Below are 12,141 nucleotides of genomic sequence, written 5' to 3'. Positions count from 1 at the left end.
TTTTCATGGAATAGTGTAAACGCGACCGTAAAGCTGAGACCAAATAAGGTTTCTTGGCACCTTGGCACAGGGGCTTAGCGTCTTTCTTTTCTTTCTTTTCGTTTTCTTGTTCTTTCTCCCGGATATCAGACCCTTACCTTCAACTCGCCCATGGGCTCCGCCAACCATTGGCTCTGCCCTGAAGTGCCTTTCCTAGTCCCAGTGTTTCGACCACGACTGCAGTGCCACCACCAGGCGACGAAATTCGTGATCTCAAGATGCTGTCTGAATGTATAGAGTACATCGTGCTTTGCAACAGATCACCATTTCGTCACGTCAGTTCTGTCCAATTCTCCTGTTTCTCGGGATTTTCTCCTTTCCGTAAGAAGTTTTCGAAACCCCCAGCATTGTCGGAATTGTCGGTCCAACGTAAAAGGTCCCTATAAAGGGGTCTGTCGTGTCAAGTAACACCGAGTACCTGTGTCATGTCGCTCATGACTTGGTATTGGGCTCCTCTCAACGGCATCCGCCGCTTTGGTCGCCAAGATGGACCGTCGCTTATTCGTACGAAAACTAGAGTATTCGGTGGTCTTGAAGCGTCAAGGAACTTGCCTTGTGTAGCGCACCAGAGCGCGCCCATACAACCAACCATGTGATTTCAAAAATCTCAATACTTCAACTATGTTTCTTGTACTTCCACCGGCTGAGTTTTCAGAAAATTGCTCTTGGACGGTTGGTAGGAGGTTTCTCAAATTTCTAAGCAGACTTCGTGAAGATCTATAACGTAATTACCTAGGTATAGTATATAAGCCCAGGGGTATTTTGTACCTGGGTTATGGGGCTGCTACTCGACACTTTGGCTGACTCAGCCGCACCGCCTAACCTACGTTGAGTTTTTTCGGCTTCGAGGCTGTAGATGTGGTTGAGTTGCGACTGTTGTATGTACTCGTACTTCGGAGTACTTGAAGCGAGCTAAAGTATTAATGTTAATGTATCTATTCGCTCATGATTGTCCTAGTGGCTGATTATACGCACACACTCAACCACGTCCTTACGTAGACTACCTAGGTAATTATAATATAGTACCTCGCATAAGAATACTTCTCCTATTAATACGATGCCTCCGTAACCTTCAATTTCTCGACCTGGCTGGACGAAACACAGATAAAATATCCAAGTACCGTGGCGTCGGACAGCTTTAGTATACATAGTGTGGCCCCATCACTCCCCTTCGCTATCCTTGTCCACGTCGCTAGGTGCTCCGCACGCACTCGAGGTAACACCCACGTTCTGCCACTCGTGCCAAGGCACTAGTGGACATCCAAGGATCTCACGGCTATTCCGCGCAGTTGGATCCGGGAACGCCGGGCGAAGGGCTCTTAATGAAACTGGGAACCCACCTCCGGTGGTCGCTTGTGATCACTCTGCATTCGTCCAGTTGCCACGGGCTCGTGACTATCACAGAGGACAAGGTGGTGGTGGCCAAGGTCTATTGCGCACTTTACTTTCGGTCCGCAGTTTAGGCACACAACTTAATAAAACCTTCTTGTGGACATGGCCGGGACGATTTTACTTTTCATACTCGAACCTTGTTGACAACATCAGCTCCGTAGATACCAGGTCGGTTCCGTGGGGCCAAGTGCATATGATTATATATAGACATGTATCTCACGACTCGTCTTCCCCTAACTTCTCATCCTCGCAGCTCAAGCTTTTTTACAATCTTCTCCTCCTCCACCTCCCCGGCCCAGGATCTAGACCGTCATAAGATGATCGTCATGAAAGAACAATATCACGCATCCAAGCTTCCCCAGCCGCGTCCTGCCTTGCAGGACGTACACACCGTCGCCTGGCAGGACATCTTTAGCCGACTGCCGCCCGACTGCCTGGTGCCGCTCCTCATCCACCTGATATACTACACGCCGTACATCGCTGCGACGATAATATTGGAGCAGAGCCCCGACCTACACATCAGACTGGTCGTCCAATACTACCTGGACAACGTCCCAATAACAAGATCGGGATCGCTATTGTATACTCTTCCCTTGAGACGGCTTGCGTACGACAGAGGGAAGGACGCGATAACGACTGGAGCGTGCGAAGTAACCCTAAGCATGTACGGAGACAAACCAACGGGTAGTGACCCAGGGAGGGACGCTTCCCATCCGTGGCAGGCGATGTTTAAGAGGATCGTTTCCGAGACCCTTCGCCGGGCGCGGGAAACTTCAGAGGGCGCCAATGACTTGATATCCCAGACCATACTCTTGACGGCACTACATCAGATCTGGTGCAGGCTCTTTGCGCAGCCGCACAGCTATATCATGACGCGTGACGAGTTCTCCCTCTTCAACTACTACCAACACCTGACGCCGGACCCTGAAGTGGCTAGGGATGCGCGCCGACGGTTTTGGGACAGCTACAGCAGCGAGCCGACGTGCTCTTGGTCGCACCAAAGGGGAGGGCCCGATGACACGGACGATGGGGACGACGGTTCCCCCTGAGAGTTTTTCCCTTTGCGTTTGGAATTCGGGTTGTGGTCTGGGCGGCGATGGGGTAGTGCGGCATCTTGGGTGAAGAAGTGCAGCGCAGTATTGGGTGCAGTATTCGGTGCAATATTCGGTGCATCATTGGGTGCAGCATTGAAGGAGTTCAGGGGAACATAGACAGCTCTCGACGCGTCGAGGGACTTGTGCAAAATTGCTCTGTACTTCGTAGTCGTCGCACGTTCGGCACGAACCCGAAACTACTTCGTAACGCGTCAACGATGGATTACATAATATATCCGTTTCATCCTTACAAATCATTTCTGGCAAATTACGTTCTAATTGCATAATTACATCATGTGGCTATTTATATCATTATTTACGTACGTTGTAAACGTGCACAATGTTTCTCCGTTCCGGTTTCATTTTCGTTCCTAACCATTTCCCATATTTCCCCCTCTTCCCCTCTCCCCACCTTTTGAGCAACGATGCCGAGACACTGGGAGCATGGATGGTAATTATTCAACTCCCCCCACCCAACACGACCCTGACAGGAATATCACGCTGGCGATGCCGATCCCTGTCTCATAAGCTGTTCTATGCATCTTACTTTCTTGCTAAACTTTCAGAAGTCTCATTTTATTGTCGTGCGATCGCAACTTTATCATCCATCAATCTCACCAAGCGTTGAAACTCCTCAAACACTAGCACAAAGCTTCTAGGACAGATGTCCATATTCCCGTCTTATTCTGATTGCGTGCCTCAGACGGGTCACGCGCAAAGCTTCCTATAACTAGCTTCCAACCGTCCGACAAACATGATTCAACCTTCAGCTCACTACTGAACTCTGCAGACAGCAACCTCTACAACAGAAGCGGAGCGGTTCTTTCGGGATTGACAAGGAATCAACCATGCGACCTGTCGGAACTCATCTCACTCTATTCCTAGCTGTAACTTCGGCACTTGGGCTCGAGGGCCAACTTAAACATAGCGCAGAGTTAGAGCATGATTCGCTAGTGCTCCAGGACCAGCCCGATCGTGCCGGGCACGACCTTCAAACGAAAACCACAATTCCTTCTGAAGGCCACACGTGGCCCGAGGCCCCTCTCGAATGTGTCCAGGTTGCGCAGCCGGTCCTGGGACCGTCGGGACCTGTGCTACAGGGTACGGGCACCAGTCCCGGCGCAGCTGAGACGCTAGGGGAACCTTCCTGCACGATGCTTCTGATGGAGCATACCTTTGGCTTCAGCTACGGCAAACCCTTCGTGGGTGCGTCGCACATAACCCTTCCATCCATCGCGACTTGTACAAACTTACTGAAACTTTTGACTCTCAGGACAGTATAAGCCGCCGGGCTGCGATTTCGACAGGGTCATCATGAACTTAACCGTCAGCTCGGCCGGACGTCAGTTTGACCGCCTTGCGCTTATGTTCTTCAACGATACCGAAGTCTGGCGGACTTCCACTGCGGAGCCGAAGCCGTCACCTGGTATTGTCTGGACCTATTGGAAGGACATGACCCATTATCTCAGCCTCTGGAAGTCAACCCAGACGCTCATCTTCGATCTGGGCAACCTCATCAGTAGGCTCTTTTTGTCCTTCCGTCTCTCTACGGCTCTCCATCGTTTCCAGTTGATCTAAGGGCCCAAGGCCGAGGGACTGACAAGTTGAAAGATGAAAAGTACACCGGTTCTTTCAACTGCACATTAACTGCTACGTTCTTCAAGAGCAATACCGTCCATCACGGCTCTCCCCCAGCAGATTCGGTCATTCCCATCTCGGCCAGAAAGGGAGCAACGGGTGCAAGCAGCGCCTGGACCGTCCCGCAGCAACAGGCCGTCAACACGATCAGCTTTCCGCGAAATGTGAAAAAGGCCGTATTCTCCGTTTCGGCCAATGGGCAAGCGTCCGAAGAGTTTTGGTGGAGCAATGTTCTCCAGAGCGATGTGGCGGCCTTCAATAAGACAGTCGGCCTGCTTCCCGGGTTGAGTCCTTTTAGGGAAGTGCAGGTGTATATCGACGACAAGCTAGCCGGCGCGGTTTGGCCTTTTCCTGTGATCTTCACTGGAGGCGTCGTCCCGAGCTTACATCGACCTATCGTGGGACTGGAGGCGTTCGACCTTCGAGAACATGAAATCGACATTTCGCCTTGGCTACCTCTTCTATGCGACGGCAACGAGCACACTTTCAGGCTTCGAGTGGTCGGCATCTACGACGACAAGAAGTCTGCGTTCCTGACGGATAGGATCCAGGACTACTGGGTTGTGACGGGCAAAATATTCGTGTGGCTCGATGAGGAAGGCTCTATCACCACCGGTCGGACTCCCGAGGTCGAGGCGCCGGAGCCGATTATTCGCATTTCTCACGAAACGCGCCAGAACGACTCTTGGATAAACGAGGGCCTCGCATACAGCCTCCACGTGCAACGCAACATATCTGTCAAAGGGGAGATGGCCACACGGAGTGGCTCACAACAATCCACTTGGGCTCAAGCCTTGGCATACAACAACCTGGGCGCCGTAGCTTCTTATGGCAGGAACCAAATCAACAATATGACCATCGCCGGGGCAGACGAGGCGCAAGGGCCGAGATCTTATTTCTCTGTCTACTCGTACCCGCTATACGTCAACTCTAGCTACTCGAGGAGCCCGGCGAATAACCTCAGCATCGAAGCTGAGCTGGATCAAGGATTGTACATCGAGATCCAGGGTGACCCCGTCTTTGCGACTGGCCTTGAGGCCTTTACTGCGGTTGCTCGGGACACCAGCCAGCGCCTGGTGGGAAGCCGACTCTCGACGTTCAGAACCGGCCAGGCGTCCTTCTACCAGTCGGGCGATGGAAAGCACAGCAGTGGCTTTGGATCTACGCTCCAGCATTTCTACTTTGGGGGCATCAAGTCAGGGGGGCAAGTGCCGAATGCCATCGATGTCGGCCTGTACTCGCGCAACGTGTCAGCCATCAATGACACAATTATCTTCGATGAGGAGAAGGTCAAGGTTCCAGGCCAAACTCTTTGGGAGAACCGGCTGTGGCAAGCTGAACGAGTAGGACTCTCTGTCTCTGATTTTGCCCCAGCCAAAGGCAAGTATGCTCCATGGATGGTCGCCCGGGCGAACGCCTCCGAGGTTGAATCCTTGATGGACTTGGAGCGCGAAGACCGAATCTATGATTCACCAGAGGGATGAGAACGCTTGCGGCGCCCGAACAAGGCTTTACTCCTGAGCCTGTATTCCAGAGTAGACAGGGGCTGAGGTGAAGCACATCCCATCAGAACAATAGGCGGCATAGATGCCGAAGTAGACTTTGAGCTTCACAGGTTGCTTATCTCTTTCTTTGTCTTCCCCGCTTCCCTCACTGTGTTCTACTTTCTTTTACCCCTCCTTAAAGAAGACTTGCAGTATTGGATTCAATAATGGCGGCTGTTCGAAGCAAGACATGAGGGGATGTCGTGCAAACGGTTGCCGCTGTTAGCACCTCAGCCTCTCAGCCTCTCTCAGCTCTGGTGCGTAGTGTACCGTCCGTACCTTAAAATGACGGCGACCGTTTTACCCTTTGTTACCAGGCGGGCTGAACTGTCAAGCTGTGGCTGTTGCCATGGCTGAGATGAGAACACCGGTACTTACACCAGACCCAACATGGAAACTTTATCGAACGTCTGCCCTCATCTCAGAACCCGACTCGACCCGTCGTGCTGGGAACTGCGATGGACATTAGGCCGCCTCGTGAACTAAGGTAGCACAGGGCGGTCCAATGCGCTACATGAAATCTAGTTGCATCCAAAGCACACCCGTCAGCCATCGGATTATGCTCTCCAGTTAACCTAGGCAGACCTGTCTCGCCCGTTCCCCATGCCACCACGCATCATGACATGACACACTACATTCCTTATATGGAGATTGGGTTCAGTGGTTGATGTCTAATAATGCTTATATACACTTGCTTGTGGATGGATTATAGCTTACCGTTTGCCGCATTCTATCAGGCCGCCGAGAGCGGACCCGAGACGCCTTGAGATGGACCCGGTCCTCGGGCCCCGGGCAAGCTACTTACGGGTACAATCGCTACGCAAGTGGTGGCGTTGCGTGGCGTGGCACCTGGAATCCGGTTGGCTGGGAAGACATCACCATATCCGTACATAGAAGTCGAAATACTTCCGATTTGGGAGCCCTCCCGAGTTAATTATAAACGGGAAGGAAACTCGTGAATTAACTTGAACCTTGACCAAGATAAATTCCCACACCTACGTCCATTTCGCCATCTTCCCCCGAAAATCCAGGGGAAATGGATGTTTCATATTCCTTGCCCGCCACGTCCTGTTTAACTCTGTGCGGCAACTAGCACGAGTTTCCAGGCCTTATTAACCCCTCGTTTTCACACCGACTCGTCCCGAGCCATCACTTTTAACACCCCCTCACCCTGAACTCTCAGCTTAGGCTTCATCATCACCAGCCAATCCCCCAAAAACATGTGTTATGACTATGCTTAGATCTCACGCAGTGGGGGAAACACCAAGCCACAAACATATTAACTCATGTCCGGTAGTCGGACTTGTCGTTCTTTCTCTTTTCTGTCTTCCCTTCTTTGTTTCCTTTCTGCAATGTGGGATATACCCAAGTCGTCGGGTGAGAACATCCTCCCCCTTGGACGGCCAGTATGAAGTCATCCCCTTTCCCCTGCTTCCTCCCCTATACCAAACTGATACCCCCTGATGATCCCAAGAACTCCTTAGTCATGAAAAATACGAGGTCGTCATGACCTGCCTGACACCATAACCATTGGCTTATTTTCTTTTCCCTCTTCCCTTGCACCGAAACCCAATCTGCCTATTGCCGCGAGTCACGAAGAAAACGAAACAAAACCAGATGGAGCGATCGACCCGGATGAAACGGACCCTTCAGTCGGCTTCGGCAAGCTGCATGATAAGCTTCGCCGCCATGTCGAGGAAGGGGAACGGGCTCGTGACGGCCTTCTCGTCGAGGAGGCGGCGCTCCGCCGTTTCGTAGCCGGAACACTTGAAATCGACCAGGTATACCGTGGGCTCCATCTCGTAGATCTGGATGTCGAGGTGGAGCGCAACGAATTCTCGCTGGGCACCGCCGTCGTCGTCGTACACGCTATAGTCTTCGGGCGTCTTGCCCCTGTCTCTGTTTCGGGTGCGCTCTGGCGGTTCTGACGAGTGTTTGTGGAGTACTGATCTTCCAGTTAGCCTAGTCTTCTCTCTCTTCCTCCCGCAACCCCTTTCCAGATCCACGGCTCCTTCGGAAATACCCGGCGATGGGATTTGTCTTACGTCTTGTTTCCCAGCGGACCTTGATATGCCATGGATCGGCCGGCAGTTTATATCTCTTTTGCGGATCGATGCTCGCGGCCGAATTGCTACCACGCTGCGACGGCTGCGTCCCGCTACCGCTCCCGAACCCGTCGTCGAAGCTGCCTCCGGCGCTCCCTTCCTGGTCGTCGACATCGCTATGGGCCTTCTCGTAGTCTTCGTCCGGCACATACGTGGCGCCGAGTTTGTGCAAAGCTTTGTGGATGCATAGCAGGGCCTCCCAGGGCGCACTACGCGAACGGATACCGAATTGCCATCGCACAGGCTTGATTCTCTTGGGAGGGGGTCCCGACACAGGTGTCAGGCCCTGGGGTCGCCTGCTGCCTTCTTCGAGTCGGTGCTGATTCTTGGAGTGGGGCTTGAGACGACGGGCCATCTCCTCTCGCTCGGCTTCGGTACGTTTGACGCCGTCGGGTTCGTCCGGCAGGGCGGGCGGCGATGGAGTGTCTTCGATCCCCGCCTTTTCGCGCTCTACGTATGCCTTGTGATAGTCTGGCAGACTGGACGGGAGGACGCCGACTTTGCTGATGTATGGGCGTGGAACGCCTGTGGCGGAGGTTCCTGACCGGGCAGATGAGGCGCTGGGCATGGGGCTATTGGATGCTTCCGGATCGATCGTGAGGCTGCCTAGACTTTCTACACACCATACACGAACGGATTAACATGGGCGCGCTCCCTTTGGGCAGCGTGGTCTGGGGGACGGTCGAGGAGAAGGGAGGGAGAAACAGTGGGAAGAACAGTTCAACGCACCGTTCACTTGCATGAGCTTGTTCTCGCGGACGATCAAGTAGGCGTCCTTGATGGCCGACGGCTCATCTGCTTCGAGGGCCTCCTCGACATCCCTCTTGCCGTATCCCATGGTCTTGCTAATCTTCTCAGTTACTTCCTCGTGCAGCTTCTCCTGGACCTTGGTGTTTGCGTTGGGGGCGATGTCGCTCTTCCGGATGGCCTTGTTGGGGTCCACTCCCGTGTCGTAGAACTCTTCCACGGGCGGCTGCAGGTAGGCGGGCAGGTCGGTGGTGAACCAGGGATCGTCCCTGATATCTTTGATGGTGGCGCGCTGGACGGGATTCACGACCAGCATTTTCTTAATGAGGTTCGCAGCGCCGGTGTTCATCCATTGGGGGATGCTGTAGGTGCCGCGGGCGATTTTGGCGAAGAGGCTGGGGATGTGCTCGTCGTCGAAGGGGAGCCTGCCGACCAGCAGAACGTACAGGATGACGCCGCAGCTCCAGACGTCGACTTCGGGGCCGGCGTAGAGTTTTCCGCCGATAACCTCGGGCGCGGCATAGTTGGGGCTCCCGCAGGATGTCTTGAGAAAATTGCCGTCGGTCATGATATTGCTCAGGCCGAAATCGGCGATTTTGACGTTTAACTGATCGTCGAGGAGGAGATTCTCGGGTTTGAGGTCGCGATGGACGATCTTGTGGCGGTGGCAGTATTCGACAGCGCAAAGCATTTGTTGGAAGAAACGGCGGGCCTCTGCTTCCTTCATGCGACCGTTCTGGACAATGTAGTCAAACAATTCGCCGCCGGCATATTCGAGGACCATGATGATCTCGTTCTGGGTCTTGATGACAGTGTATCTGGAATGGGGGAAAAAAAGTTAAGCAACCTGTCTAGCTGGCTTGTTGGTGGTTAGGGGTTAGGAGAAGGAGGGGGAGGAGGAAGGGGGGAAGGAGACAATAGTGTGGATCAAGGGCGTGGGCGTACAGTTTAATGATATGGGGATGCCTCAGAAGCTGAAGATATTCAATCTCTCGCTCGACACGACCGGCCATGTCACGGCTGATGAGCTTCTTGCGGGCGATGATCTTGAGGGCGACCTGCTGACCGGTGCTAATGTGAACGGCCAGCTTGACCTTGCCGAAGGAGCCCTCGCCGAGGGTCTTGACGACCTTGTAGGCGCCGATACGTTGCTCGGTTTTGATTCTCTCGCGGACGGTCGGAAGACCGGAGCCAGAACCGACAGAAGACATGTTGGCGGCGGCTCCGGTTTCGGTCACGCGGGGAGGTTGTCCAGAAGCGGTGGCAGTAGTCGAAGATGGGTCTTTGCGATGGGAAGACGTGGCTGGGTATGTCTCATTATGCGGTCGACGGCGAACTTGGGATGGAGATAGGGTTATAGTGAGCTCCTCGTCGTCGAAGCCCCTCGAATGGGACATGTCGTGGTGCAGGTCGGTCGGTTCGTTTGGCGTTGCCCTTGAGGCTGGCTGGTGGGGGGGTGCGGCGCCAGACGGGCCAGGACGGGTCGCCTCGCCTATGAGATGGGCGAATTAATTACCAGGGGGGGTGTTGCCACAGTAGGGTACACTTTAAAGCCCGGGGTTTTTCCTTCTTTTTGATTTTCTTGGTAAGATGAGGGGGTGCGGATTGAATTGACGGGGAGGGGGTTGATGAGTGGATAATTAGTATGGAGCAGGGTTTCGAAGTACGTGTTGTATGTAGGATGTTGGGTCAAAAGACATGACGAAGTTGGAGGATGGAGGGGGGGTTTTGTTGGACTGCAGATGGGGCGGGGCCATTGGTCCAAGCGGCACCGTGTGAGCTCTCACTATCCCCACTTCCAATGATACGCGATGGTGGTCTGTGCTCGCGCCCTGCACATTCTCGTAGTGGGCCCGACACTGGTCATTCCCCTGCTTCGATCTTGGTATCTGCTGTACGAATATCTGCTAACTTGAAATAGGTTAGTCCAATATCCCACGGGAATACATCAGTTCCACTTTACCAATATTGGGATGAAGATAACTAACCGGTTAGAACACGACTTGGGCCAAGTCTGACTACCTGCAGTCTGGCATATGTACTGACTGCGCGATACTTGTGGTTATAGTATGGATTTGATAGGGTGGGCTGGGGGAGAGAAAAAAGGCCAAGGGAGGAGGAGGGCAGTTACTTATATATGCGCCTGCGGCCAGTTTGTACCACGCAGTATGTGCATACATGTATGTAAATCAGCGTTTTGTGGCTCAGGCTGTTTCTTATTTTGACGTGGGGGGCAAGATGTTTCTACGTTGTACACACGGATGTACTCAGCCATACATTTGATGGGTTCACGGTACATAGTCGTGTGTAGAAACTATTTCATTTCCAACAAATCGGGCTGTATTGGGATAAGTCGCCAAACTTTGTTTTTCTACAATATAATAGCTTGGGTCCATCGTGCCAACCTAGTATCAAAAGCTAAGCAGTTACAAAGTATAGTTACAGATTAGTACTTCGTAAGTGACAGTATCCCCGCGCAGATGCAACTACTGCCAGGTAGTACGAAGTGTCGCAGGCCATCTCATAAGACAACGAGTCTCTGTAACTTCGTTCGAGCCAAGGTCGGACTCGTACGCCATTGACCAACCGAGGACCATATATAGGGCAATGGCATAAATATGAGGTATCATATTCATATTCCCACCTTCAACCAACTCAACCAGATGCGTCCTTCTTCTCCTCTTCCTTTAGCCTCTCGATGAGCCTCTCTGTCAGGTATGGGCTCAGTCCGAGTCTGAGAATCTGTCAGTCCACCGCATCTCGTTTGGCGCATCAGGGGTCTTTCAACTTACATTCCCTCATTGGTAATAATGCGGTATGTGCCACTGGGCTGGAACTCTCCCACGATGTAGCCTCCTTGGTCGACCTCGACGCTCCCCAGGATGTCCTCGGGCCATGCGATCCGCCCGAAGTCTGGTGGATTCCTCGAGTCGCTGAGATGGACATAGCCGGCGTGACCACCACCACCGGCCCCGCCCTGACCGCTGGCACCGCCGGCTCCGCTACCGCCGGCGCCGCCCCCTCCTCCTTGCTTCGGCGATGTGGACTTGCTGGATCGTCTCTTGCTCTGCTGCGGGAAGAACATTCCCCCCGACCCCAGATTGGCTCCGCCAGGACCCGCAAATGCGCGGGCTTGGGAAATCAGGCCTTCATCCTTTGGCGCATGCTCGGCAAGGATTTCGTTGAGTATGGATAAGAAGGTCTGGTTCTCGTTGAAAGACTGCGGCGTCGGCGGGTCTTTGGTCGAAAAGCCGATTGCTAACCTGTGGTTCGGAGGCTGCGTATCGAGGTAGCTTAGGAGGAAAGACGCTCGCGTTGAGTCCGGGGGGAAGACTTTCTATCGGGCCATATCGGATACGTTAGTCGTGTGCTGCCGAAGCTGGGCAGTGCTTCAGAGGCGTGGGTATGGGTGTGTGCAATCGGTTACTGACAATGCGAGGATTAGATGCGAGGGTAGAGACGGTCCGAAGGAAGGGCAATGCGCCTCTATATCGGGAGGCGGTTTGAATCGTCGTTGTCAACATGGTTGTTAGAAGCACCGTTGTCGTTTGTAGTGTCGAGGAGCTTCCCCAGCTTCCCAAG

The 12,141-nt window shown here is 53.4% G+C and overlaps 4 protein-coding genes across 4 annotated transcripts; 1 reads left to right on the top strand and 3 right to left on the bottom strand.

The window, feature by feature from the left end:
* The first annotated feature begins 2,968 nt into the window (after positions 1–2,968).
* ACRALDRAFT_1080408 (uncharacterized protein) lies at positions 2,969–5,772 on the top strand. The gene is made up of 3 exons (XM_071019011.1): positions 2,969–3,731; positions 3,799–4,044; positions 4,095–5,772. The coding sequence occupies exons 1-3, from the start codon at positions 3,374–3,376 to the stop codon at positions 5,645–5,647; spliced, it is 2,157 nt and encodes a 718-aa protein (XP_070877686.1). The 5' UTR covers positions 2,969–3,373; the 3' UTR covers positions 5,648–5,772.
* A 736-nt stretch (positions 5,773–6,508) lies between these two features.
* ACRALDRAFT_207800 (uncharacterized protein) lies at positions 6,509–6,985 on the bottom strand (the record flags this gene model as incomplete). The annotated part of the gene is made up of 5 exons (XM_071022324.1): positions 6,509–6,523; positions 6,557–6,571; positions 6,701–6,796; positions 6,840–6,896; positions 6,956–6,985. 5 exons carry the CDS (start codon positions 6,983–6,985, stop codon positions 6,509–6,511), a joined length of 213 nt encoding a protein of 70 aa, XP_070877685.1.
* Positions 6,765–10,462, bottom strand: ACRALDRAFT_1061804 (uncharacterized protein). Its single transcript, XM_071016480.1, has 4 exons — positions 9,505–10,462; positions 8,542–9,377; positions 7,753–8,427; positions 6,765–7,652 (listed from the first exon to the last, which is right to left on the bottom strand). Exons 1-4 carry the CDS (start codon positions 9,954–9,956, stop codon positions 7,357–7,359), a joined length of 2,259 nt encoding a protein of 752 aa, XP_070877684.1. The 5' UTR covers positions 9,957–10,462; the 3' UTR covers positions 6,765–7,356.
* A 418-nt stretch (positions 10,463–10,880) lies between these two features.
* Positions 10,881–12,083, bottom strand: ACRALDRAFT_1080407 (uncharacterized protein; the record flags this gene model as incomplete). The annotated part of the gene is made up of 3 exons (XM_071019010.1): positions 10,881–11,293; positions 11,352–11,896; positions 11,991–12,083. 3 exons carry the CDS (start codon positions 12,081–12,083, stop codon positions 11,215–11,217), a joined length of 717 nt encoding a protein of 238 aa, XP_070877683.1. The 3' UTR covers positions 10,881–11,214.
* Between the last annotated feature and the right edge of the window lie 58 nt (positions 12,084–12,141).

Source organism: Sodiomyces alcalophilus (genome assembly GCF_042370955.1).
Source record: "Sodiomyces alcalophilus JCM 7366 unplaced genomic scaffold ACRALscaffold_2, whole genome shotgun sequence".
Taxonomy (NCBI): domain Eukaryota; kingdom Fungi; phylum Ascomycota; class Sordariomycetes; order Glomerellales; family Plectosphaerellaceae; genus Sodiomyces; species Sodiomyces alcalophilus.
The sequence above is the reverse complement of the archived record's forward strand: the minus strand, read 5'-3'. Positions and strand labels throughout refer to the sequence as shown.

Excerpts from the sequence above, each read along its gene's own strand:
- ACRALDRAFT_1061804 (XM_071016480.1), bottom strand. The coding sequence starts at position 9,956 with ATGTCCCATTCGAGGGGCTTCGACGACGAGGAGCTCACTATAACCCTA. Across the intron at positions 9,378-9,504 it reads CATCCCCATATCATTAAACT|ATACACTGTCATCAAGACCC; the intron begins GTACGCCCACGC and ends CCCCCATTCCAG. Across the intron at positions 7,653-7,752 it reads GGTCCGCTGGGAAACAAGAC|TACTCCACAAACACTCGTCA; the intron begins GTAAGACAAATC and ends CTGGAAGATCAG.
- ACRALDRAFT_1080408 (XM_071019011.1), top strand. The coding sequence starts at position 3,374 with ATGCGACCTGTCGGAACTCATCTCACTCTATTCCTAGCTGTAACTTCG. Across the intron at positions 3,732-3,798 it reads CTACGGCAAACCCTTCGTGG|GACAGTATAAGCCGCCGGGC; the intron begins GTGCGTCGCACA and ends TTTGACTCTCAG. Across the intron at positions 4,045-4,094 it reads CGATCTGGGCAACCTCATCA|TTGATCTAAGGGCCCAAGGC; the intron begins GTAGGCTCTTTT and ends CATCGTTTCCAG.